This window comes from Ascaphus truei, chromosome 5, assembly GCF_040206685.1.
Source record: "Ascaphus truei isolate aAscTru1 chromosome 5, aAscTru1.hap1, whole genome shotgun sequence".
NCBI lineage: Eukaryota > Metazoa > Chordata > Amphibia > Anura > Ascaphidae > Ascaphus > Ascaphus truei.
Window position 1 is genome coordinate 56200567 of NC_134487.1, and position 25452 is coordinate 56226018.

Sequence of the window (25452 nt, forward strand, 5' to 3'; positions counted from 1 at the left end):
GAACCAGCTCTGTGACGTCACTGGCCCGCCCCCGACATGCCCCCTGACGGCGCGCTGTGTAAGGCCAGGGAAAGCAGCGCTAGTGTTGGGGCACTATGTCCCAGGCCTTAAGCTATCCGCATGCATTGTGGTAAGCTGTTTTGGAAGCCGTTTAATGCCATGAAATATCATCACTCCATCAGATTTAGTTTCATCAATTCCAAAGTTGGTACTCAAGATCTGTTTTGTTATTTCTCATCTTGCCTTTAGGAATATATGTATTTTTTTTTTGTACCACTTTATTCTAGGCCGTATGATTTTAAACTCTTGGTCTATAGTTGGGACAGGGGAGATAAACCGAATGTAGAGTGTTTTTTATATTTTATGGTCTTCAACCAAAGGTATTTAGTGCTGTCTTTGCTTATTTTTATATCTGTAGGCTCTGACTTCACAAATACTTTCAGAGTGCTCAGCAAATTCTCAGGAAAATCAGACGACATAGAAGACTTCTTGGAGACCATTGTTGAGCAGTGTGCTTCCATGGAAGAATTGAAAGTTGCTTCCAGGCCCAAAATGGATCCAAGGTATACATAGAATACACATTATTCTCTCCACTGAGAAAGACAAACTGATGCAGGAAAGAAAAGAGGGAAAGAAGTGTGTTCAATATTGCTCAGGGAAATGGGCACTATAAATGGGAAATATTTAAGTTCATAAGGGATTCTATTCCTCCCCCCCCCCCCCCCGCGTGCCATTTCAAAGTTGTTAAATTATCTTTTCTTCCTCATATTTACGATTTTAACATGTTTAACCAGATATGCTTTTAAATGTTGTCTATACAGATAACAAAACAGGAGGGGTGAAAAGGATACAAGGGAACAAACACTAGGAAATTGGCTAAATAACAAAATAAGAAAAAAAGCAAACCTCCGGTTTAGAATATTAGAGAATTGAGATTACTAAGGCTTTACATGTGCATTATTAATAACTTATAATAAAGCCATGTTTATGTTTCCTGATTGTTACATTGGTATTTTGTCCTTTTGGCATAACCATTGTACTGAGTGATCAGAAGAACTGAACAGCAAATTCAGCTACTTTGACTGAACAAAGGCAGAGGGATGTAATTCTGTGCAAGAAGTTAGATAATAATCCTTCAGTTATACACTGTAGGATACAAAAGCAAAATGACATGTGCAAGGTTGGAATAATTTTATCTTGCACATTTGTAAGTTAACCCAGGGATTTAAATGATCTCAGCCATGATGTGTAATATGAGGTAATTCAAATTAATTTGTACTCAATCCCTTAATATAACAGGCCCTGTGTAATTAAAAAAACAAATACAGGGCTAGCAATCAAATATAAATGAACAGGTTTAAAGTAATAACAATAGTCATAGAAATTAGTCCTCTGTTGACAAGATCTTGGAAGTGATGAAACCCAGACAAGGGTTACATGACTGAGGGCTATAATCATCAATGGCAAAAGGTCTCTGTGACTGAGGAGTAGTTGAGATCTCCCTCCTGCCCAGTTGAGACAGGGCTCTAAGCCGACAGGATATCTTAGCAGGGAACAGATTCAAACTTTGCCTTCCGACTCTGTGGTTTGTCTGCTGTGTTCCTCTCCGAAGTATACTGTAAAAGAAAAGGTGTGATTTCTGTTACATTTTCTTTGTTAGGATTTTCTGGCTCTAATATTATTGGTTGGGGTTTCTGAAATTCGCTCAAAAGAGCTCTGGTAGAGTCAAATTTGCGATTAAACCATGACCGTGTTTCTCTAAATTCTTCCTTTGTGATTTGAGCCACATTATTTCCAGCTAAGGGCTTTCTGTCAGTTATTAGTTCACTTTGTGCCCCCAATTCTCTCACTCCTGTACTCCGTTATGTCGAGACATGTTTGCCAGTCACGATAGAAACACTGTGCACAGAACTTGGAAAAGTAGCTTAAATATTATTTGTGTTCCCAAAACAAGTCTGTCAGTGGTAGGTGTTAGTGTGCTGATATTATATTATCAACTGTCTGATGTGAGGTGTAGTGATATAGTGATCCTTAAGACATCTGGAAGCCAGACCAGACATGTCGCACTGTCTGCAGTAGCGCATATTTCTCAAGCAGGGCGCAAGTCCACAAAGACCGCAGCCAGGACCTAGGGTACAAGCAGTCTGAGAATTTCCAGCACAAAGAAGAATGTCTGATATTTGAGGAAGGACTGCAGCCTCAAGCTGATGCACATATAGCAGTCAGAAAGAACACACTAGCACACAGGCCGTAGCCGTAATATAAATTTCATGACATACAAGGGGAGATCCATAATGTATTGTATTATCCTCCTTAGATTGTAAGCTCTTTGGGGCAGGGATTTCCTTTCCTATTGTCTGATTTTGCAGAACTTATGGTATTATTATAATTCCCTGTACTGTATCCTTTGTGAAGCGCTGAGTAGATTTTTGGTGCTATATAAATAAAGACATACAATACAATAATAGACCATACAGGTCTCAAAAGAGAGCTCTTAGCTTGGCTTACAATCCACAATAAGTAAAACCAACAATTTGAGTTGGTAGAAGGCTGGCTGTGGATCAAGAACGGTCAGGCAGAGAGCTCTGGTGTTAAACTGCTATCTTGAAGGAATGCCTCCTGGAGGTTGAAAAAATACACATCTCCAAGTTCAACGTATGCTAAATTTAGACCACAGATATTTATCCTATATTTGTATTTACAGTATTTTGATGCAGAGGATAGCAAACTGAAAACCCCAGTGGAACATCCAATGCCGTTTCATAAAGAGAGAAATAAATTCCTTCCTGACTCCAAATAATGGCAATCAGATTTTCCCCCTGGTTCAACATTCTTCCCATGTTGACTTATTTGGTATATCCCTGGAGTCTTTCCTTAAAATAAATATCTTCAAAAAAAAAGGTTGGGCATCTTTTATCAGCCATCACAAACTCCATGTGTAATGAATGCCACATTTAACTGCTCTTATTTTAAAGCAGGGGTGCGCAAACTTTTCCAACTACCCGTTCACGGCCTCTTCTCCCCCCCCCCCCCCCCCACCTTGTTTCCGGTGTTTTGAAGTCACATTGCCATGGCAACACGTCGCCGGAGACTAGGTAAGGGAACTTGGAGACCTCACGCGCGATCCCTGGTATTTAATTTAAATGCTTTGGGTGAAGAGCGTCGGGCTACTGTAAGCGCTGCGTCCTCTTCCCCCCCCTGAAAATCTCACACACCCCAGTTTGCGTACCCCTGCTGTAAAGAACCCTTTCCTTTGTTGCTTGTGAAATCTCCTTTGCTCCAACCTTAAGGGATGGCCTTTGTACTGCCCGTGGGATGAATAGTTCTTTTGAAAGCTCCTTGTATTTTCCCTGAATATATCTGTATATAGTGATCATAATCCCCTTTTAGAGACCTCCTTTTCTAATCTAAATACATATAATTTAGCTAGCCTCTCCTCATAAATCAGATTATCCATCCCCTTTATTAATTTGGTGGCTCTTCTCTGCACTTTTTCTAGTTCCATAATGTCTTTTCATAATGTCATAATGAGTGGTGCCCAAAATTGTACTCCATATTCAAGGCGTGGTCTTACTAATGCTTTATAAAAGGACATAATTATGTTTACTTCCCTTCCATCCATTCGCCGTTTAATGCAAGATAAGATCTTATTTACCTTTGCAACTACTGCATGACTGGGCACTATTGCAAAGTTTGCTGTGTACAAGCATTCCTAAATCCTTCATCAAGGATTCTCCTAATTTATCCCCATTTAATTTGTAAATTGCCTTTTTATTCTTGTTTCCCAAAGGCATAACCTTACATTTATCTGTATTAAATCTCATCAGACATATATATATACCTGTCCAAGTTTCCAGTCTATCCACGTCCATCTTGAGAGAAATTACATCTTGCCCTGATTTTACTGCCTTACACAATTTTGTGTCATCAGCAAAGATGGAGACTTTTCTCTTTATGCCAACATTAAGGTCATTGATAAACGAGTTGGAAAGCATGGCTCCAAGTACCGATCCTTGAGGTATTCGACTCACAACTTTAGTCCAACCTGAAAATGTTCCATTTATGACAACTCTGTCTATCCTATAACTTGTTTTCAATCCAGATGCAAATATTTTTACCGAGTTTAATTTCCTTTATTTTGTACGCTAACCTTTTGTGCGGCACTGTATGAAAAACCTTTGCAAAATCTATGTAAACCCATGATCTTTCATATGCTAATGCAATTCTCTAGCTGCTGATGGACTGGATGATGGATCATGGTGATGGACTGCACTGTGCAGTAGATGTTAAGTTTGTTTATAGAAGATTCATTACACCAACCCTGTGGTGTAGCAGCTACAGAATTGCACTAGCATATGAAAGATCATGGGTTCGATTCCTGCATGGTATGGTATAATATATAAATAATTTTATTTATTTTATAAATTATACCATACCATGCATGGGAGAGTGTACGTAAGTTCCGCGCACGTGGACGCAGCCTGATGAAGCAGGGAGAGGAGAGAGCTGCAGATGCTGGGTAAGTCCTCAGGGAACCCCTGATTGCGGTGGCCATTTTGCGATCCCGGTTATAACGCGGTCTCATTATGTGGACCCGAGGACCATGTTATAACGGGGAACAGCTGTATTGTTTCTGTATTGGAATTATAAAAAATAAGTGTGTGTGTATGTGTGTGTGTGTGTATATATATATATACACATATATATATATTATATATTATATATATGATATATATATATTTTCTCTCACACTCACAAGGGGGGAAAAGCACACATATAAGAGAAAACAAGCATAGAAATAGACACCCTGTAACCGGCTGGAAGCTCCACAGTTAGCTGGAGGACAAACTCGGTGAATAAGAATCTGCAGCAACAGCAGGGAACCAGCGGTCCTTAAACCTTGCCAACATCAAATTAGAACGAATAGAGTTCTCATATGTGTCCATAAACTCACACACAACCTGGCAAGGTATTTGGCGTACGCATTGAAAGGGTGTCCCAGTGTATTAAGTCTTGTGCCCGGCGTTGCGTGTCAAGGCTGCTTAGTGACGCAGATAGCCTTGCACGTTTCGTCAGCAAACAGCTGACTTCATCATGTGGGTACTAATTGGATTTTTATCACTATGGTTACTGATGACCATTTACGGGCGCCACTGAATTTTTGAAATATAGGAATTTTTATAGCTTTATGTAGTTAAGGGTTGAGTTTCCTTTTTTCAAGTAACACAAATGATCCCGCGGACATTAGTGATTCTAAGAGCATAATTTGTCATGTGATCCCCTCTGCATTAATATTGAAATGCTTGGGTGTGCAAGAATGGTACTTGCATAAATACAGATTTTCTATTTCGATAATCCAGATATAATGTGACACATTGGATAAAATTAAATCTGATTTGTATTACATTTACAAATGAAAACATTGTTTTTTGTGTTTTCTAGACAACTTTCAATGATGCTAATGTTGGCACAGAGCAACCCTCAGTTATTTGCATTGATTGGCACTAAAGCCAACATAAACAAGGAACTTGAACGTATAGAACTTTATACCAAGCTGCAAGAGTCCACTACAGATGATCTACTCAAGAAAAATAAAAAGCTCTGGAAAGAATGGCTTCAGAAGTACAGGTAAACATTGACACACAATTATGGATTCAAATGTTTGCACCATATTAATAAAGTCTTTCAATCGGCAACCAGAAAAGCTAGATTAAAATAAAAATTTCATATTGGTACCGGATCCTTAAACACTCATTTCAGTATCATTATGCCATTTTCCATTTCTAGAATATTGAGATCCAAAAAAACAGGGTCTTGCTGTCATCAAGTGAGCGTTTGCAACACAGTGGAAGCTGCGAACAATTGCCTCTAGAGAACATTGGCACTATTAAGTCTTCTATAGAAAGTCTTTACAATCTGAGAAACGTACGGCCTTACTGTATTAATTAAAATATGAACCACATAATGTTTGGTGAATCTTTGCAAACGAATAATGATACAGTACCTGATATGTTGAGAAGAACATTTGTCTTTTCAGTTAAATGATGATGCTAATAATTTGTTTTAATGTTACATTTTCACACTGCCTATTTCTTATTCTACAATATAGGATATATCTATATGTTTATGCATGTTTATGCATTTCTTTTCGTGCTTAACCTTTGGAGGTTTAATGTTCTGTCAGATTGCAGTTTGTGAGTTGTCCAATTATAAGTTGTCCAAGTACCATTGTTTGGTACCTTTGTCCAATTTAGAACTATCTATGAATGTCTGCCTAAAAATTATGTTAACTGTGAAAACCATGAAAGTTTCGTTTTGGGGGAGCTGCATGTTCACAATTAATTGTGTTGTGTTTTCAGTGTCCGGTTGGAGAAAGAGAGGGAGAGCATTGGAGATAGTGATGAATTGCTTGCAGAGCGTGTGAAAGTCATGGATTCTAACAATCCAGTATACATCCTGAGAAATTACATTGCTCAGAATGCCATAGATGCAGCAGAAAAGGGAGACTTTACTGAGGTACAGTATAAAGCTGTTTTACTAATATTTAATTAGTACAAAATAACAGACTAGTTGATTTTGCAACATTTAATGCGCCACTCATTGAAGTCTTAGGCTGCGTTTATAGCAGACGTGCAACGGAGCGCATGGCGTCGCGCCTGTCTCTCGAGTGATCCCTGTACTGTTATCCGAGGCGACGGGGAAACGTGGCTGTGACGTCACGAGGCTGGTTCGCCCTCATTGGCTGAACCGCTCACGTGATGCGGCCGTCACGCTCACTATAATCGCGACTTTACAATAGTTTTCCAATACCTTTTTTTTTTTTTTTAGGAAATCTAGGCATTTTCTTTAAAGTAGCTCTATTGTTAATGTCTTCTTCAGTGGTGGGTTTTTCAACCAGATATTGAAATGTATTTATAATCCCAAATTGTGAAGCCATCTGTACAAATGGTTGAAAATATACATGCATTGAATTTGTAATGTGAAAGCACTTAAACATGCATCAGTGGGACCGTGTACCTTCAGTAATGAGTGCCAGTGCTCTTGTGAGAAGGATAACAATTGGTAAAAACTTTACCCAATAACTTCTCCTGTATCCTCAATTGTTAGCTCTGTTACACTGGTTTACTAGCTAATGCCAGAATGTTGTCTCCACTTTACTTTTTTATTATTATTTATTAAAAACAGAGATATTCCAGAGACGAGGAGACAAAAGCTTTTATAGCATAGGTAGGGATATCCAAATACGACTTATCAGCATTTCATTGTAAAACATGCAAGAGAACTAGAGGAATATCTGTAGCAAAAACGTTGAAATATTTGGTATATGTAATCTATTACTCGCTTCCAGAATTCTTGTATTTTAGAGTAAGTCAACAACACATGGAAAAATTGCAGAAGCTACACCACATTTAGGACCATTTCTCTCTTTCGAGACTGTGGCTAGAATATTTAGTGCTTCATATGCCCTGTGTAAAATTTTACATGTCTCACTCTCCAGTAAAAAGACTGCATTTAAAAGTATTCTTGAGGCCTTTGGTTATGGATCAAAACTAATCGTTTCTGGTTATCAGTTGTCTTCTTGGTCAGGGTGTAAATAGCTCATCATGCATTTTAGGTGCTATTAGCCTATGTATTTTGTTTATACTGAAAATTTGATTCCTTCCTGCTTTTAAAGCGTAGTTTAACAGATTACATTTAAATCCCTGTGACATTTGTATAATTTACTCCATCTTTTTATCAGTCCAATACTGCCTTTATTTTCCTTAATATGGGTGTGAAAGTGAGGATAAATGTTTTATATTGTTGGGAATATATATTGCCAGATATTTGATATAACCTAAGGCGCATCTAAAGGGAAACCAATCATCAGTACATGGTTTTGATGGAGCATGGCATACTACGAGTGCTTCTGACATGCCATAGTTTATAGTGTGGCACCGATCAGCAGCCCCGCACTCCGGCAGCATCAGTGACCCCTCCCCCCCAGTCCAGCACCGATGACCACAAGCAGCCCCGCATCCAGCAGCATCACTGACTCCCCCCCCCCCTTCCCCCCAAGCCCAGCACAATCCCCATCAGCAGCTCTGCACTCCGGCAGCCTCACTGACCCCCCCTTCCCCCCCAGCCCGGCACCAGGCAGCCCCACGATGCTTCAGCAGCTGACACAGGAGGTGGGGGGGGGGGGAGAGGGGGGTGGAGGGTGTGCAGTGTGCTGTGAGGGTGCAGTGTGCTGTGAGAGGGTGCAGTGTGTATCCAGACTGCTCAGATAAGGCAGACGGATATAATCAACGTTATTGCACCGGCTATTGTACGATATGGCGTGTCTGCTGGTGAGTTTTAACACGCTGTGATTTGCAATTTGATGGAGCTGCGAATAGCAAAATGCTCATATTGTGTGGTGTAGTACTACATCTGTACTGTTAGTCTGCAAGTAATTTGGGGATCTATGGAGACAATGCAAGGTAATCTTTCATAACGATTGGTCCTGTTAATTATTTTTGTTGAGATTTAAAATTTTTCACAATAGGGTTATATTAATTAACAAAGGAACACTTTGATTCAGTCGTAAGACTGAAATTGAGGAAATGTACTATGGTTTGATGTCTTTTACTTGGAGGTCAATCACTACTTTTGGTAGTGTTCTGTTCATAATAGTATGATCTCCTGCCTAATAAAACTGATATTCTAAATGTAATGTAAAATCATGTGCTCTCAACTGATAGCAATCATCACAAAGCAAGCTCTGCCTCTAAGAGGCGGGTGTCTTTCTGACCAGAAGGGTCAGAGTTGTTGTTCTCCGTAACCACAGTTGACTCCTGAATCGGTTTAATTTTCATCAAAGATGCCATTATGAACTATTCTTTTATGGTTAAAACCGTTATTTTAATTGAATTACAGATACTTATGGATTATCTGAAATTATTTTCCTAGGTGCGGCGTGTATTGAAGATGTTGGAAAACCCATACCAGGGAGAAGAATATTTCAAGGAGATTCAGGATGAGCAATCGGAGGAAGAAGCTTTGGCTGCTTCAGCTGCCTGCAGTTCCTCAAATATGTCCAATATTCCCTACAGTAGCAAACCTCCACTTTGGGCTACAGAACTCTGTGTTACATGATCTTCATAACTTCCTTGTTCTTTCTTTATAGCTAAAGAACATGAATGTTCTTTGGCAGTTAAACGATCAACAAGGCAAGTAGTATTACTGCAAGTACTGTATGGTTGCTGAAACTGTTCATTTGGATGTTTATGAAAATGCATCTATACACACTTTATAATAGAATAAATCAAGTACAAACACTGCTTACATCAGTTTAATTTGAATTGAAATATATACTGTGACAAGAAGCTGGATCTAGATGTAATAAGCCATCCAAACGTAATTTGTTTGCGCATGACGGCACAAATACAAAATCAGAATTCTGATATATTTTTGCCTGATGTTCACCTAATAGTACTTGCAGAAATAAGTTATTAATTTCAAAGTTGCATGATTAAGCTTCTTGCTTTGAATATGCAAATATAGGCTCTGGTATTCCTTACAAAACTATAGCCATTAATTGTTAATTTACGCTGAATATTTTCATCAATAAAGGCTGAATCAGTTATACTCCTTCACTACAGAAGGGATAAAATAATGTGTGTTAATAAACATGGCTTTCTCCAGATAATAAAATAGGCTAGGCGCCAATTTATCAAAGAGAAGCTTAATAGCTTAGATACACTAAGCTTAGAAAAGCAATGCTTGGATAAGGCCTAAATTAATCTGTTGACGGCAAGAATACTCAGGTATAGAGTTTGTCTTTTATATGAGGATGGATTATGTACAATCATGTTCAGGGTTACAAGAAAAAAGTGAAGATTATTGAACAGATATATATAGATATTGATAACATTTAGCTGCTAAGCCAGTTAGAATGTCTGCCAATCTAATTGCTAGATATCTAAACATTAACCATTGTATATTGATTTATATGCAACAGTTTAACTAGTTGGATAAGGTTCTAAAAGTGCAGAGAAGGTTTTACTTCAGATAAGCAGAAAACACTTTCTGTACATCTTTATTTGATCAGAAAACAGTGTAAAGCAGGAGTGGCTAACTCCAGTCCCGAAAGGCCACCAATGGGTCAGGTTTTAAGAATATCCCTGCTTCAGAACATATGGCTCAATTAGTGGACCAGTTGTTGATGGAGCCACCTTTGCTGAAGCAGGGATAGCCTTAAAACCTGACCTGTTGGTGGCTCTTGAGGACTGGAGTTGGTCACTCCTGGTGTAAACTATAGTATACTGTTCTCAAAAGAATGCTGACCATCACGGGGAAGATTGTATGAAATGGTACAAATAGCAAGTGGTTTAATTAGAATGTCTAAAGTTGAGCTTCTTGCAGGGTTTTATACAAAAGTTTATAATCTTAGTTTATAGTACAATTGAGTGGCCAGTTATGGCTTACTAAAAATCAGCATCTCTGCTTTACTTTAACACCTTCAGTGACCTATAGACATACCGCATAAATCATGAAGGGCGGGACCCTGGAGGCCCTTACGATGTACGCTGTACGTCATGTGGTTTTGCATGGTTTATAGGGGGCCATTGCAACCACAGGAGGGGCCTTGCCCCTTATGTTTACAACAGCGGAAGCAAAAAGAGATCACGTGAGCCCTTAGGCTAAGGCCCCGGTCTCTCCGCTGTAACGCGCGCCCGCGCTTTTGCCGGCACGTTCAGCCGATTCCCCGGTCTGCAGCTCACTGCAGGAGGAGAGACCGGGGGAGGGCGTGGCCCTCGTTGGCTGAACCACCGGGGGGCGTGCCAAATCGCTCGACGCGAGAATTGAGAGCAGGAGTAGCTCTCGCGCGAGCGCTGCGGCCCCCCCTCGCAGCGGGCCCGGCGCCATTGCGGGGAGGGCTCTCGTGCTCGCGGCGGACGCTGTAGTAGGCAGCGGGGGCAAGGCCTTAGAGTGCTCGTGATTGCTACTGCCGGATCACGTAAGCCCTTACAGTGGTCGTGATTGCTACTGCCGGAGGGTACGTGACCATGGAGCTGGCAGAACTATCTGGCCCCGAACGGGTTAATTACACTTGGCAGAGGGTAAAAGTAACTAATATTAGATCATTTACTATTTTTCCAATGTACTGGTTTGCAAAAAGAAAATGCTTGATTAAAAATACATTGTAAATCAATTAATGACTCAATTGTGAACCCTCAGAGTTCTATATATCTGTTTTGCACTCTTTACTTTGAGGATGTAGATTTATTTCTTTTTTTTTTTTTTTTCTTTTACTGAAATTGTTGTCTATGCATATAGTAGCCGTTCAGCAAATACTTCCAGCCATATCTGTATAGGAACTACTGAGTAAGTTCTCCCCCTCCCCCCAGTTCAATATGGTGAGAAATTGTTTTAACAATGCATAAATAAAAATATATGTATTATTAATATTGAATAGGTGCCTGAGATCTGTCCTGGACAAGCATATAATGCAAATATACAGAATAGTTGGGCCAAATGGCATTTTAGTGCCATCATTTTCCACCGTTAAAAAGTTTTTGTTTATTGGGAGAGATGGCTTCTGTACCTTTTTAAAACTGCTTCTCGTGCTTTCGTAGGCCTAGATTCACTTAAATTCTGTTAAATCAGGGCAAATAACATGAGATTACCAAAAACAGGTAACGTCTTATTTACAAAGAATAATTATACGTAAAAATTACAGGTGTAATTGAGCTCAATAGAATAGGGTTAAAGTTACTTTATTGTAGAATAATGCTGCATTATCTTCAATTAACGTGACAGGCGTAACATGTTTGAGCTAAAAGATTGAACTAAATAAGCCATAGTTATTAGGAGAAAATTAGAGGTTTAAACTGGTAAGTATCTCTGAACAGGATGGTTCACAGAGCAGAGCTCCTGTTTTCCAACCCAACAAAAAAAATGTCAAAATAGTACTTTTGCTGGGGAGAATTGGGAAATAACTCTAAATCATACCTAAAACTCTGGTCTTACTCCCATCCAGACCTGGAAAAAGTACTTTTGTGCGTAACAACAGAGTTGGGTAAGACTTAAATAGCATAGCGTTATTTTCCAATTTTAATGGAATGAGTGAATATGGGAATAAATATAATTTAGGCTGTGATGAGCTTATGTGCATATCATTTACAATAATGGCTGTTATAATTAAAGCCATGCTTTCCACAGGAGTACATCCTGGTTAACGTTCTATCATTTTTTTTAGTGACTACTGCGTTATGATTATAGGTTGTCAACTTTGGTTAACAATAACTATTGTAGGCTAAAGGAGTTTAGTGAATTTGGGCCTGTAGGCATATTTTCTTAGTTCCTTTTCATTCCTGAGATGGTGAACTCAGAAAAGCATGGATTAAGAAGGCTCTCATTGATGTCTGCTGGAACACACCTAAAAACTTCAGATAGCTTAGTTTACAGAATGTATATCAAAACAACCTAATTTCTATGAAGATGGGAGACAATAAAAGCCATGCAGGATAGTGAGGCTGCTACATGCTATTGATTTAGCTCCCTTTTGTTTTGGAGAGGATTGGTACTTTAAAGAACATGGTGTGTTCAGCACAAACTGCTTAATTAGCATAAATTAATTTACATTATAACATTGTGTTCTCTTCCATGAATTGTATATAAATTAATCAAAAACACTAATTCCCAAACTAATCATGTCACAATTTTGTCAAGCTGCAGTCTAATCAATTGATGCACAGCTGTATGCTATTTGGATAGAAACATAGAATTTGCTGTCATATAAAAAAACACTTGGCCCACTTAGGCGCTGACCCGCGCTCACGCTTGGCAGTGAGCCCCTGCAACCGCAATGATAGCGGCTTTATCAAGGGCTCGCGCAAGCTTCCGCAGGCGTGCGGAAGCGTAGCCGGCAATTTGTTTTTAGTTTAAGCGCTCACGGGAGCGCAGGGCCGGTCACGTGAGCGGTTCGTCCAATGAGGGCGAACCAGCTCCGTGACGTCACTGGCCCACGCCCGGACGGCGCTTTCCCTCAGCCTCCGCGCGCCTCCGCACGGCTGAAGTCTCTATGGACTTAGCCTTAGTCTGTCCATTTTCCAATCTGCTGTAAAACCTCAGACCCTATTTGTTCCTTTGCTTTCTTTCGGATTTAGAGTAGACCTTTCCAAGCATGTTTGAATTCCCTTTGTGTATTAGCCCCTACCACGTCTGTTTGGGAGGAAAATCCACAAATCTACCACCCTATCTGTGAAGAAGTACGTCCTCACATTTCCCTTTAAAAATATTTGTGTAATTTTTTTTACTATACATCCAAAACACTGGAATGCAGTGCTATAACAGGCAAGATCTCCACTATTCTCTATTTCTGTGTTTATCGAAAGACAATGCTATTTGAATGTACTTTTTATGTTGGCCTTCTGTGCTGTCCCTGAAGTTCTTATGAGATTCTGTTGGTATTTTAGTTCAGGCATTCAGGTCTGAAAAAGTGTGTGTCTGGAAAGATCGAGAGGTGACAAACTCGGAAAAGCCCATGAGTACAGTAGAATGACGCTTGTGGTGTTTCCAGTGCTGGGCTCCACCGATGGACAAGTATTTTTTGAGCCGTGTGTGTATATGCAGTGAGTTAAGTGAACAAGACATTGCACTAATCTTTATGGAAGTGCTGTATTTTTTTTAAAGTAATTTACATTTGTGTATATGTATATACTGTACTCAGTAAAAACCTGTATGTGTAATATTACACATCTAACTGCAGTAGGTGTTGCCTTTAAATTTAAACTGAATAAAAATATTACATTCACTTGCTTTGTTTTACTTTGAAGCAATGATTGCATATAGCAATATTTGATGGGCATTTCCACAGTAGATCCAACCGTGCATTGATTAATACAAAGATGGAAAAACATTGACTCAACAATATGACTTTCCAACTTTGTTTTTTCTTTTAATTTTTATATGTAAAGCATGTGACAATGTATAATTATAGATTTTTACATTTTATACAATTATACATTTTTACATTCTATTCCAACCCGCCCCAAGCGTCTGTATCCCACAGAAACTAATGCCCGTGAAAACAAGGGTACTGTGAAAGCTGGGGACACTGCTCATCTGCAAAACAAGATGGCAAAGTTTGAACCACCTGAGCAAATTGTGCGCGCATGCAAGCGTCAATACAATGCCGTTGCACTACCACAGTCTACTTTCCACAAGGCATGAAATGGAAGGACCAAGTTGCCATGGAGAAGCACAGTAAGAATCCAGTCGTACTGCAGTGCCCATGGGGTTCAAAGTGGATTCCTTGCCATGAGAGCAGCCGCTGTAAAGATACAGTCTCGGATGAGAAAGGGACGGAAGTTTGGTCGTAAGACGAGAAAGACCTCACAGATTGTCCAGCGACACTCCCACCGGAGTAAGTTAAGGAATCAAGAAACAGAGGCCCAAGCCTACGAGTCTACCGATTGTAATAAAGAGGCGCCATGGGGTGCACTTGGGGTTAATAAGAATCCAGCCTAAGTTGAAGTACTGAAAATAAATGGTGTGGAACCAAATACAGAACTTCTATTTTTAACCTGTATTAGGTTGAGCGTTGATATTTGTTTTTGCTCTATTAACCTACCAGCTTTTGATTTCACTTTACGCTCCTCCCTCTCCTCTCCGTTCTGCTCCAGACCCTGACAACCTGGTCAGGAACTACAATTCTGCCTTATCCTCCTCTCTTGATCTACATGCCCTGCTTTCTCTCTGCCGTCCTCGCCCTTCTAATCCCAGACCCTGGCTAAATTCCCACACGCTGCGTTCCTCTGAATGCCTCTGGAGGAAATATCACTCTCGCAGACTTCATTCACTACAAATGTATGTTGTCATGTTTCAACTCTGCCCTCTCTAAGGCTAAACAAACCTACTTCACTAATCGACACGCACAAGTCTAACCCACGCCGATTCTTCTCTGTCTTTGACTCTCTACTCAAACCACCCACAGCTGCCTCTTCTTTTTCCTCCATCTCACCTCAGGACTTTGCCGACTATGTTAAGGTAAAGGTGGAATCCATACATCAGAACATCCCCTCTGTTTCCTCCTCCCATCCTACACTTCTTCCTAACTCCTCCTGCCTTCCTTGTCTCTTTTTCTGCTGTCTCAGAGGAGGATATGTCACTGCTGAACTCCTCCCTCTACAACTTGCCCTCTTGACCCTATTCCCTCCCATCTCCTAAAACCTCTTGCTCCTACTTTAACCCCTACGCTCACACGCATTTTTAACTCCTCCCTCTACTCGGGTACCTTTCCCTCCTTCAAACATGCAACAGTTATACCATTACTCAAAAACAGCAAGCTTGACCCTACCTGTCTTTCTAACTATCGACCTGTGTTCCTCCTGCCTTTTGCCTCTAAACTCCTCTAACGTCTTCTATTCTCCCGCTTGCTCCACTTTCTCAACGCCTATTCTCTCCTAGACCCTCTACAATCTGGCTTCTGCACTGCTCACTGCACTGAAACGGCCCTCACTAAAATAACTAATGACTTCCATGCTGCCAAAGACCGAGGTCATTACACTCTGCTCATATTACTTGACCTCTCTGCAGCATTTGACACCATGAACCACCCTCTTCTGCTTAACATTCTCTATACTCTTGGTATTCGGAACAAAGCTCGATCCTGGATCTCCTCTTACCTCTCCCATCGTAATTTCAGTGTCTCTTTTGTTAACACCTCTATCAATCTTTCTGTTGGGGTACCCCAAGGCTCTGTCCTGGGACCTCTTTTCTCTGTACACTCTCTAGGTGACCTAATCACATCTCGGGTTTAAATACCACCTTTATGCTGACGACACACATTTACTTTTCATCCCCTGACCTTACTCTTGCTCTACAGACAACTTTCTGAATGTCTCTCTGCGATATCATCCTGGATGGCCCTCCACCAACTTAAACTTAACATGGCAAAAACAGAGCTCTTCATACTTCCTCCCAAACCTGGCCCTACGACCTCCTTCCACGTTACTGTTGGAAGTACTATCATTCACCCAGTAGCCCAAGCACGCTGCCTAGGGGTCACACGCAACTCCTCTCTCACATTCTCTTCTCACATTCAAAAAGTATCTAAAACCTGTAGTTTTTTCCTTCGCAATATTACAAAGATACGCCCTTTCCTCTGTTGCTCGATTGCTAAAACTGACTCAGGCCCTTATTCTCTCCTGTCTCGATTACTGTAACCTCCTGCTGTCCGGCCTTCCTGCCTCTCACTTGTCTCCCCTACAATCTATCCTAAACGCTGCTGCCAGAATCACTACTCTTTCCTAAATCTGTCTCAGCATCTCCCCTGCTGAAATCACTCTCCTGGCTTCCTATCAAATCCTGCATCTCGCACTCCATTCTCACTTTTAAAGCTTTACACTCTTCTGCCCCCCCTACATCTAAGCCCTAATTTCTCAATATGCACCATTGCGTTCTGCTCAAGGATGCCGTCTCTCTACCGCCATTGTATCTAAAGCCTCCCGTCTTAAACCTTTCTCACTGACTGCCCCACACCTCTGAAATGCCCTTCCACTCAATACCTGACTAGCACCCTCTCTATCCGCCTTTAAAAGCCACCTTAAGACACACTTTCTTAAAGAAGCATATGAATAGCACCGTGGATAATACTAGACACCATGATACATAAAGCTTGGCATCCTGCAGATGCACTTACCAGAATGCCCTCCTACTGTCTCTGTACATCCTACCTACCAATTAGATTGTAAGCACTTCGGAGCAGGGACTGCTGTTCCGAAATGTTACTTTTATGTCTGAAGCACTTATTACAATGATCTGTTATTTGTATTATTTGTTATTTATATGATTGTCACGTGTATTACTACTGTGAAGCACTAGATAAATAAAGACATACAATACAATCTACTCCTTTCCAAATATCACAGTTCTCAGTCAGTAGGGAGACACCAACTAGATAAACATGGGAACGAGTTGTCCATTTAAGGTTTTGACCAAAGGTTGCCAAGATAATTTTGGATGTACATCTATTTAGACTTGCTGTGTGAATGATTAAGCAGGAGACTATCTCCTCCTTTGGATGTTCTGCTCAATTGTTCACTTGTGACCTTTCTACTTAATCAGGGAACCCTTTCAGGCTTGTTCGATTTGTTCAGTCTACAGCTGAGATAATACCTTCAACAATTGTGATTGTCTCCTAACAGATATCGGTAATACATTGTTTTCCCCATACAAATATTTACATTCCCTCAACTGTTTGTTTCCCTTGATTAGGGAAGAAACCTTCCCCAATGTTAATTTGGCCCATAGGAAACCATTTCATCAAAGTTTGATTTTCACTCAACCTTTGCATGTTTCACTGCATTCTTGGCGTAGCTCACCAATGTTCATATGAACATGAAGTACAATTTTTTGGGTTGGTGAAAGTTCTAAGGTTGGACAATTTTCTGCTTTGCACACACTTTTTTTGTTAAAAATTTTCCTAAATATTCATATTCACCTCTGCCTGTCTTACTCGTGGCAAGTGCAGAGTCCGTGCAATTTGTATTGATTCCCTTTTTGTAAAAACCCTGGTTTGCATGAAGGCTACAATCTAACAAATATACTGCATTTTAGTAATTTTCTGCTACATTAGACAAAAATAGATATTGAATTACGCTAAAAGGGGAAAACCTTTAAGGGATAAACGTTTTGGGTCCTCAAGGTGCAGGGTGAAAGTTGACCTACCCTTCAAGACCTGTCTCCTAGGCTTCTTGTACTAGATAAACTAGAATTAATAGGAGAGCACACAGAACTCCCTCTATTCCCTCGGAGATTATGTTCACTGTACCACCAAGGTGGGTCCGCAGTGAATGACGTCACCTGGAGCGGCTGCCCTCATCGCTGCACCAGGGGACACGGCATTCATAATATTAAAACCTAGCCACCTTTGCTTGTGCATGACCTAGTGCAGTATAACATTTTAAAATCCCTGCATTGTGTATTACATTGAAACACATTTAGGAATAAATTACTATTACAGGGTATTATCAGCCTGAATAAAAAATGTGGTTTCTCAATGTGATTATCTCATAGAGGAATTAAATGCAATTTGGTCTAGCTGGGAAACTTAGTAACATGATCCTGTAGTTCCTGTCAGATATGTCTGTGGCTATCCATGCAATGCAGATGTTACTATGACATAATAAATCAACCATCATTAGGGATGAACATTCAGTGATCCAATAAGAACATCCTTGTCTTTATCTCATGGATAGACTTTCCTTCAAGTTAAGTTTCCTAAATGCCTTTAATGGCTGCACAACTCCTGCAGATTAAAAAGATTACATCTAAAATCCATTATGGGTTTTATAAAAAGGATTTGTGGCATTACCAAGTGTCTCCCTTTCATTTTAGGGATTTATTTGAAATAGTATACAGTAGTTGAAAGTTAAGCATTGTTGTGAAGAATAAATCGTTTATGTAATTTAGTGTGCTTGATATCTTTCTATGAAAACAATCTCTAACACTAGAGTATTTGAGGAGTGCAGCGCAGGGTTACAGTCACTATATTGGTCCCGAAGAAATATAGGTTTGTGTTTTTTGTTGTTGTTTTTTTTCACTTTTAATAGCCCAATTGGAGAGTTTGTTATTGAACCATATTGAAAGAGCCAATGTATTGGTATGTATACAATAGTAAAAGTAACTGATGCTAAATTAAGTGTGTGGGCCGAGCATGCGCATTTTAAGTGAATCTTCTTTGTGTTTTGTCACAGAAATTGTATTTGTGATGATGCTGTTTTTTTTTTTAATTAAAAATCAACACAATTTCTGTGACAAAACACAAAGAAGTTTCACTTAGAACGCACATGCTCTGCACACAACCCCTGTTTTAGCTATTTGCACTTCTATATTTATACTAACTGTGAAGTGTGTGTCTGACTGACTGTGACTGTGTGTGATTCCGTGTCTGTGCGCGTGACTCTGGGTGGGGGACTGACTGTGTGTGTGTGTGTGTGTGTCTGATTGTGTGGGTGACTGTATAGAGGGGGCACACCTGTGCAGCAGAGAGATTGGAAGGGGTCCAGACGGCTGATTATGGAATTTGCGGCTGATTTCTGGGGTCCTGCACAAGCGCGTAGTGGTGGGCGGGCCTGCATGCGCACGGCATGAGCCACACCTGCACATACTCGCCGTGCTGGCTGCGTATGGTGTTGGCCTCGCCTGTGCAGGGCATTGGACACGCTAGCTGTATTGCGAATATGGGGAGGCAACTTGGGTTCTGCGCATGCGCGCGTGGCTCACAACCTCTTCTTCTGCGCATGCGTATAGTGTTAACCTCGGTGCGGCCTGGAATGGTGTTTTTTGTGCATGTGCAATGGACATGCGCTCGTTAGAAGCTTGAAGTCACCCGCGTAACAGTTTTTCGTTACAAGGTAAGGATTTTTTCCCATGAAAACTCTATAGGTGCCAGCAAAGAAGTTTCACTTCAAAAGTCAAGCAGTTCAGTACGTGGCAATATCTGAGTACTGTCCTAAATAAAAGTTATAGTCTATTGTGTGGCATCAGATCCATACAGTTCAGGGCATGTTCTGAGTGTACAGTGTATATAGCTGAATAGTGCAACTATTGCAGAAGATGTATTGGTGCTGGGGAGGTCTATTGGACCAACATGAGGAAATCTTTGGAGAAGTTATTCATAACCTTTCAAGACCACAACAGTCTCAGTGCCACACACTACAAACTTTGCAAACATATATGCCAAGATCCCACAGCAAGTCAAAAACACTGCTTTTGTTGTTTAAAAAAAAAAAAAGGTGCCGCTACTCATAATAAAAAAAGTTTGTAATAAAAATGAAAAATCCATAATAATACAAACAGATGCCGTTCGTTCCATTTTTTCCTGTCACTTCACTTGGGCTCGCTTTTTTATTCCTGGGAGGTGAAAAGAAACGGGATATATTTTTCATTTTCAAAGTTGGGCAAATTTATTAACAAAAAAAAATACTTTAAGACTTTTTATCAGAAAAACAAACCTGTTCATAAAAAAAATGGAGAAAAAAAAGTCCTGTAAACAGTACAAAACGCCTCGGGTGCTAATATAAGACCAAAGTGGCCTAAAGCATTCCAGATCACATGAGTCATAAGTAAATACAGAAATTAGTACAAAAACCTCAAATGAAAATAATTATTTAACGTCCCACAGTCAGTCACAGACTCAAATAAAAATGGAGGTGTTGCTTTCTCACCACAGAGAATGAATCCCAAAACACACACACACACACACACCCTCGCTAAGAATTTTACCTGGTGGGCGATAGGGCTGCTCCGGTCCCACCTGGAAAAAAGTTGCAAATATGATTCAAAGAAAGTTTTTAGATAAAAGTTGCGATCCACTGTTGGTAGATCAGACATTGAAGATAGCACAAACATTGGATCAGAATATTAGGATTAACTCTATTATGGATAATAGAAAAATGAAAGAGAAAGGTGAAACAGGATTCAAAATTCCCTTTATCACTAAATATAATTCCATGACAGGAAATATTAGAGGTACTGTATCTTGCAGAAACACTGGAACAACTTCAATGTGACCCCATATAGACCTGACATGGTCTTCAACAGAGCACATGATTTAAAGACTTATTGGATTTAAGGACTTTAAAGAACTATACAGCCCAAAGTGAGATAAAATCAAAATAAACATTAGACATAACTAGTTGCCTACCTAATAGACTGAAGGGCATATTCTGTTGTGGTAGCTGCAACATATATAAAAATACGGACACAAATAATATATATTTTTTACTTGACTAAGGAGGAAAAACAATTTGATATAAAACCGTTTATTTATTGTTCATCGACCCATGTAGTCTATCTTTTGGAATGCACCTGTGGTGTCAAATATGTGGGACAAACTAAAAGGAAAGAAAAGGTCAGAATCCCAGAACATGCTCTTAATATAAAAAGGATTATGAATTACATAGCGAGTCCCATCACTTAAAAAAAAAAATTGATATGAGGGATGCTGGGGAGATATACAGTATGATGATGCGGGGTGCTGGGGGAGATATGATGATTATGATGATGAGGGGGAGTGTTTGGGGAGATATGTGATGATGATCGGAGGGTCTACACCCAGAACGTGTTCCAAATTTAAACATGGGTGTTTTGGTGACTTTTTTCTGATTTTATGTATTTTTTATCAGAGTGCAATGATTTAATTACTTAGAGCGCGTACTCATTTTTTCTTATTTAAATAATAAGCATGGCAAAATGTCCCAAAATAACATTTCTGCTATTTATTTTTCTGCACAGTAGCAAAGCAGCCTGAGACTGCATTTGCATTTCTATGAATAAGTGTATGTGGACCTTATTTAATAACGTCATAATTAGCACGTGCTAAACTGCTTGCACAGTTTAGTGACAGAGGTCACCCATCTACAAAACTGGAGCAAAAATACTGCATCAGACTCTCTGTATGGAGGCAAAAACACAACAACATTGGTCTCAATAGGAATGTTTTCCTTAGTAAATGTGTTGCTCTTTTTTGCTCCAGTTTTGCAGTTAGGAGACTTTAATACATAACCCCCTGTGACTGCTCATCTAGAAATGTATTTCTTAGGACAGTGGGTTAGTTTATCTATGCCTCCCGGCTGCAAGACTGAGGTAAAACAATTTCACCAACTTTACCAATGAAAACATTCCTATTTTAATCGATGGTATTCTGTTAATATGGTGCAGTATCTTTGCACCACTTCTGCCCCAGATTTGCAGCTTGAATGATTCCAAGTATATTCTATACATTTAATCTGTTTGTTCACGTAAAACATTTTATGAACTACTGTAGCTGATGTGTGAAGGTAACATCTTCTCTACTCAGAAATGCATTTGTTCTCTCTCCATTTACATTTCTACCATTAGTGATTTTTCCTTATATTATTCTGATGTGGATTCAGAACTTTGTATTATGAGATGCGATATTTGTTCTGTCTCCAGCTCTGTGTTTTTTGCTCCTGCAGTTCCTTAGCAACCTTTGCTCCAGTCCCTCCCCTTCTATGTATCTCTGTACTAGAGCTATCCATCTGCCAGTTGCCCTGGGGTCTTGTTTGTTTCAAACTCTCCTCCTGCTTCTGGGGAGTGTCTCCTGTTTTATCCTCATGGTCAGTGCTGCAGGTTGTATTTCCAGCTCTGCAGTCTGTGGCCTTGTCTCACCCCTTACGTTCCTAGGGATTGCATTGTTTTTTGCACACCTTATTTTGTGCATTTTGGAATGTTTTCCCTTCATTCCTGTTCGTGGTCCCATAACAAAATATAATCAGAAATTCAAAGAAGACTCCATCTTTGCCTGAATGAAGGGGATGAGTTTGGCTGCCTATCAAAGCATACTGAGCCTCAAGAAGCCTAGGTCAACATTATATACATACAGAACAGGCTCAAAAGTTAAAAAAAAGAGTAAGTGCCACAGAGAGAAATGAAAACCATATGTAGCAGGGATCCCCCTTCTAACCTCATGGGGGAGAGAACAGCTATGTAGTAAGGAGAAGAAACAGTATTGTGTCGGCCATGTTATGGTTGGCTTGGCCCTTCAGACTGTGTAATGTGTATTGCGGCGGCCATCTTGGGGTTGGTGCGACCAGAAGGAAGAGTCATTGAAAGACAGGATTTCCTCTGCGGTACAGGGGTGACCTTAGCAGGGTATCTGGAGCCATGGAGGAGGAAGGTAGTGTCCGGGTAGCCTGTTAAGCTCACAGACTAGGCCCAAAGCCTGCCCTTAGGTCCAAGGTATTTCCCCCTCACAGTAGAGAAGTGTCTCGCAAGGCTGGCCCTATGACTTGGTAGCTCCCGGTAGATAGGGAACACAGCAGAGCAGATCGGAACGCAGAGGGTGGCGTTCCCTAGCGGCCTGTGTCATCAGCCAGCAGCCTGACATAAGGTGTGAGGGGCTTGTTGTTGGAGACCCCGCAGCGAGGAACCCTGATGCTATTCTTGTCTTCGCTTGGAAGTGTGGCCTGGTTGGACCTAAATCCAGAGAGGTATTGTGCACCAACGCAAGGGAGAGGGTAGCGCTGCCCTCACACACACATTGGAAGGGGTCACTTGCTGGACACTGGGTTACAGGTGCCCAAGCACCCTAGGTACTATTGGGGCTAGCTACCCCAGGACTATATTACTGTTACCCCTGTTATTATTGTGCATTGCGTTGTGAGTATTATTTGAGGCCTTTGGAGGGATCACAGTAAAGGAGTTATATTATACCTGGTTGTGATTGTGTTATTGGGGTATACCCTAAAAGTATACGACTTCCTATGAGGAGCCATTCTGCTACGCAGGATCCTCATAGGTGGAGGCGCTGCACCATAGAGATATAGAGAACACACAGTCACCCCAGGCTCCCTATGAGCAGAGGCCCAGGTAGCACCAGTACCGTAATTACCGCTGTTTCCCATAGGGATAGGGGAAAGGGTGTTACACATATAAAGGTTTATTTAACCAAACAGGAAGTAATTTATAAAGCTATCAGGAGTGTCATAGATATTACAATTATGCAAATTTAAGAGATTCACAGGAAATGATTTTAATGCGACACAAATTAGCCCAAAAGGACATTTCTAGATTGTACGCTCTCACAAGCAGGACCCTCCATTACCTTCTGTATCTGTTTGTGCTTATTCGGCATGTCATTGTACCGCACTGCGGAGAATGTTGGCACATTACAAATAAACAATAATAATTACAATCTGCAGAATATTTTGGGTATTGATAACTAATCTTTATGCGGGAACTGATGTAACCTTTTTATTTTAGCAGGAACTTACAAAGCAATACTTTGCATGTTGCTTAAGTGATGAGGAGGTTAAATTTGCACGGCAATCTTGAAAATACCATCATTTTGCTAACACTTTCATCCTGGGAGATGGTAATGGGTATTGCTAAATGATAACATCCTATAATCTGTATGACTTAACGTAGTCTCCACCTCTAACGATGGGGCTATTTAATGGGAGGACATTAAGGGTTTGACATGTGAAGCTCCAGCTTGTATCGTGGTGGCTGACAGGTATGGAACTGCTCTCTGTTTCGTTTCTCTGTGGGTGTTATCCTTCTCTTTGTTTTTCTCTCTGTGCCATACATTTTATTTTATAGGGCTTTGTAAAGAATTACACAGGCTGTGCTGAAAAAGCTGTGCACTACAGCAGGCGTGAGCTTATAGGGAACCGTGTTAAAATGAATAAGACGCAAAAGGTGACACGGTGTTATCTCTGCAGCATTTGACACCACGGACCACCCTCTTCTCCTTCACATTCTCCATACTCGTGGTATTCGTAACAAAGCTCTATCCTGGATCTCCTCCTACCTCTCCCATCGTACTTCCAGTGTCTCTTTTGCTAACACCTCCTCCTCAAACAATTTAGGCTGTCCCTTTAAACAGCAGTTTAAGGCAAAACATATATACAAAAGAAACAAAGCACCTATCCCTTGTAAGGGCTAACTTACTTCCCCAGTCTCTATCTGCAAGACTGGGAGGAAAATCCCCTTACCAGCCTACCAGCCTATCACCCCAACGTCTCAAGTGGTACCTCAAAGCAAGTGGCCCTTCAGGTCAGTGGTGTCCAGGAGTCTTGATCTCACCACAGCCTTGGTGCTCAAGACAGTATCTCCTCTGTCAGCACAGTTGCGAGTGGGCTAAGCAGTCTCTGGAATGTGGTATATGTGGTGCTCAGAATCAGACCGGTAACTTCTGTAACATAATTGTGATTGAGACCATAAGCTTGGTGGTCTGGCGACGACGGAGTGCCCCTCAATAAGGCAATAATGCGTAATAGCTGTAGGGGAAGTGACAAGTGGAGTCAGTTGGGACAGCCACTATGATGTACACAATAAACACCCTAGCAGTATATAATTGAAGGAACTATGTCCATTGAATAGCAGGGTTTAGATAAGGCACATTGGCACTTTACCTGCACATCCGGGGGGGGCACTCTCAGGATCAGTAGCGTGCAGTCCATCAGATAAGGAGTCCAGAAGGATAGTTGGTAAAGATAGAGCACAGCTGCAGACGCCCTGCAATGTGAGGCAGGGAAAACAAAGCCAGGCCACTCCGCAATAGTAACAAAAAGTGTATTAAGCAAGCAAACACATACAGGGAACAAAAATAGAACAGATAGAACGCACCTACGCGTTTCGTACAATAGTTCTTGATAAAGTACTATTGTACGAAACGCGTAGGTGCGTTCTATCTGTTCTATTTTTGTTCCCTGTATGTGTTTGCTTGCTTAATACACTTTTTGTTACTATTGCGGAGTGGCCTGGCTTTGTTTTCCCTGCCTCACATTGCAGGGCGTCTGCAGCTGTGCTCTATCTTTACCAACTATCCTTCTAAGCAGTCTCTGGGTCTGTTTCTAGTACATTTTTTTTTTTACCCTTTTCTGATTATCAAGGTGGAGTTGGTTAATTGACTAGCTGCAATTAACCAGGTCTCTGCTGAATTTCTCAGACCAC

The 25452-nt window shown here is 40.6% G+C and overlaps 1 protein-coding gene across 1 annotated transcript in view; it reads left to right on the forward strand.

Moving 5' to 3' along the window:
• Window positions 1-13780, forward strand: part of SELENOO (selenoprotein O) — a 35586-nt gene extending 21806 nt beyond the window's left edge. Inside the window, exons 6-9 of the mRNA XM_075599844.1 lie at window positions 419-563; window positions 5443-5628; window positions 6360-6516; window positions 8932-13780. Coding sequence (XP_075455959.1) covers window positions 419-563; window positions 5443-5628; window positions 6360-6516; window positions 8932-9126 — 683 coding nt within the window. The 3' untranslated portion in view covers window positions 9127-13780. The remainder of the gene's footprint in view (window positions 1-418; window positions 564-5442; window positions 5629-6359; window positions 6517-8931) is intronic.
• The last annotated feature ends 11672 nt before the right edge of the window (window positions 13781-25452 follow it).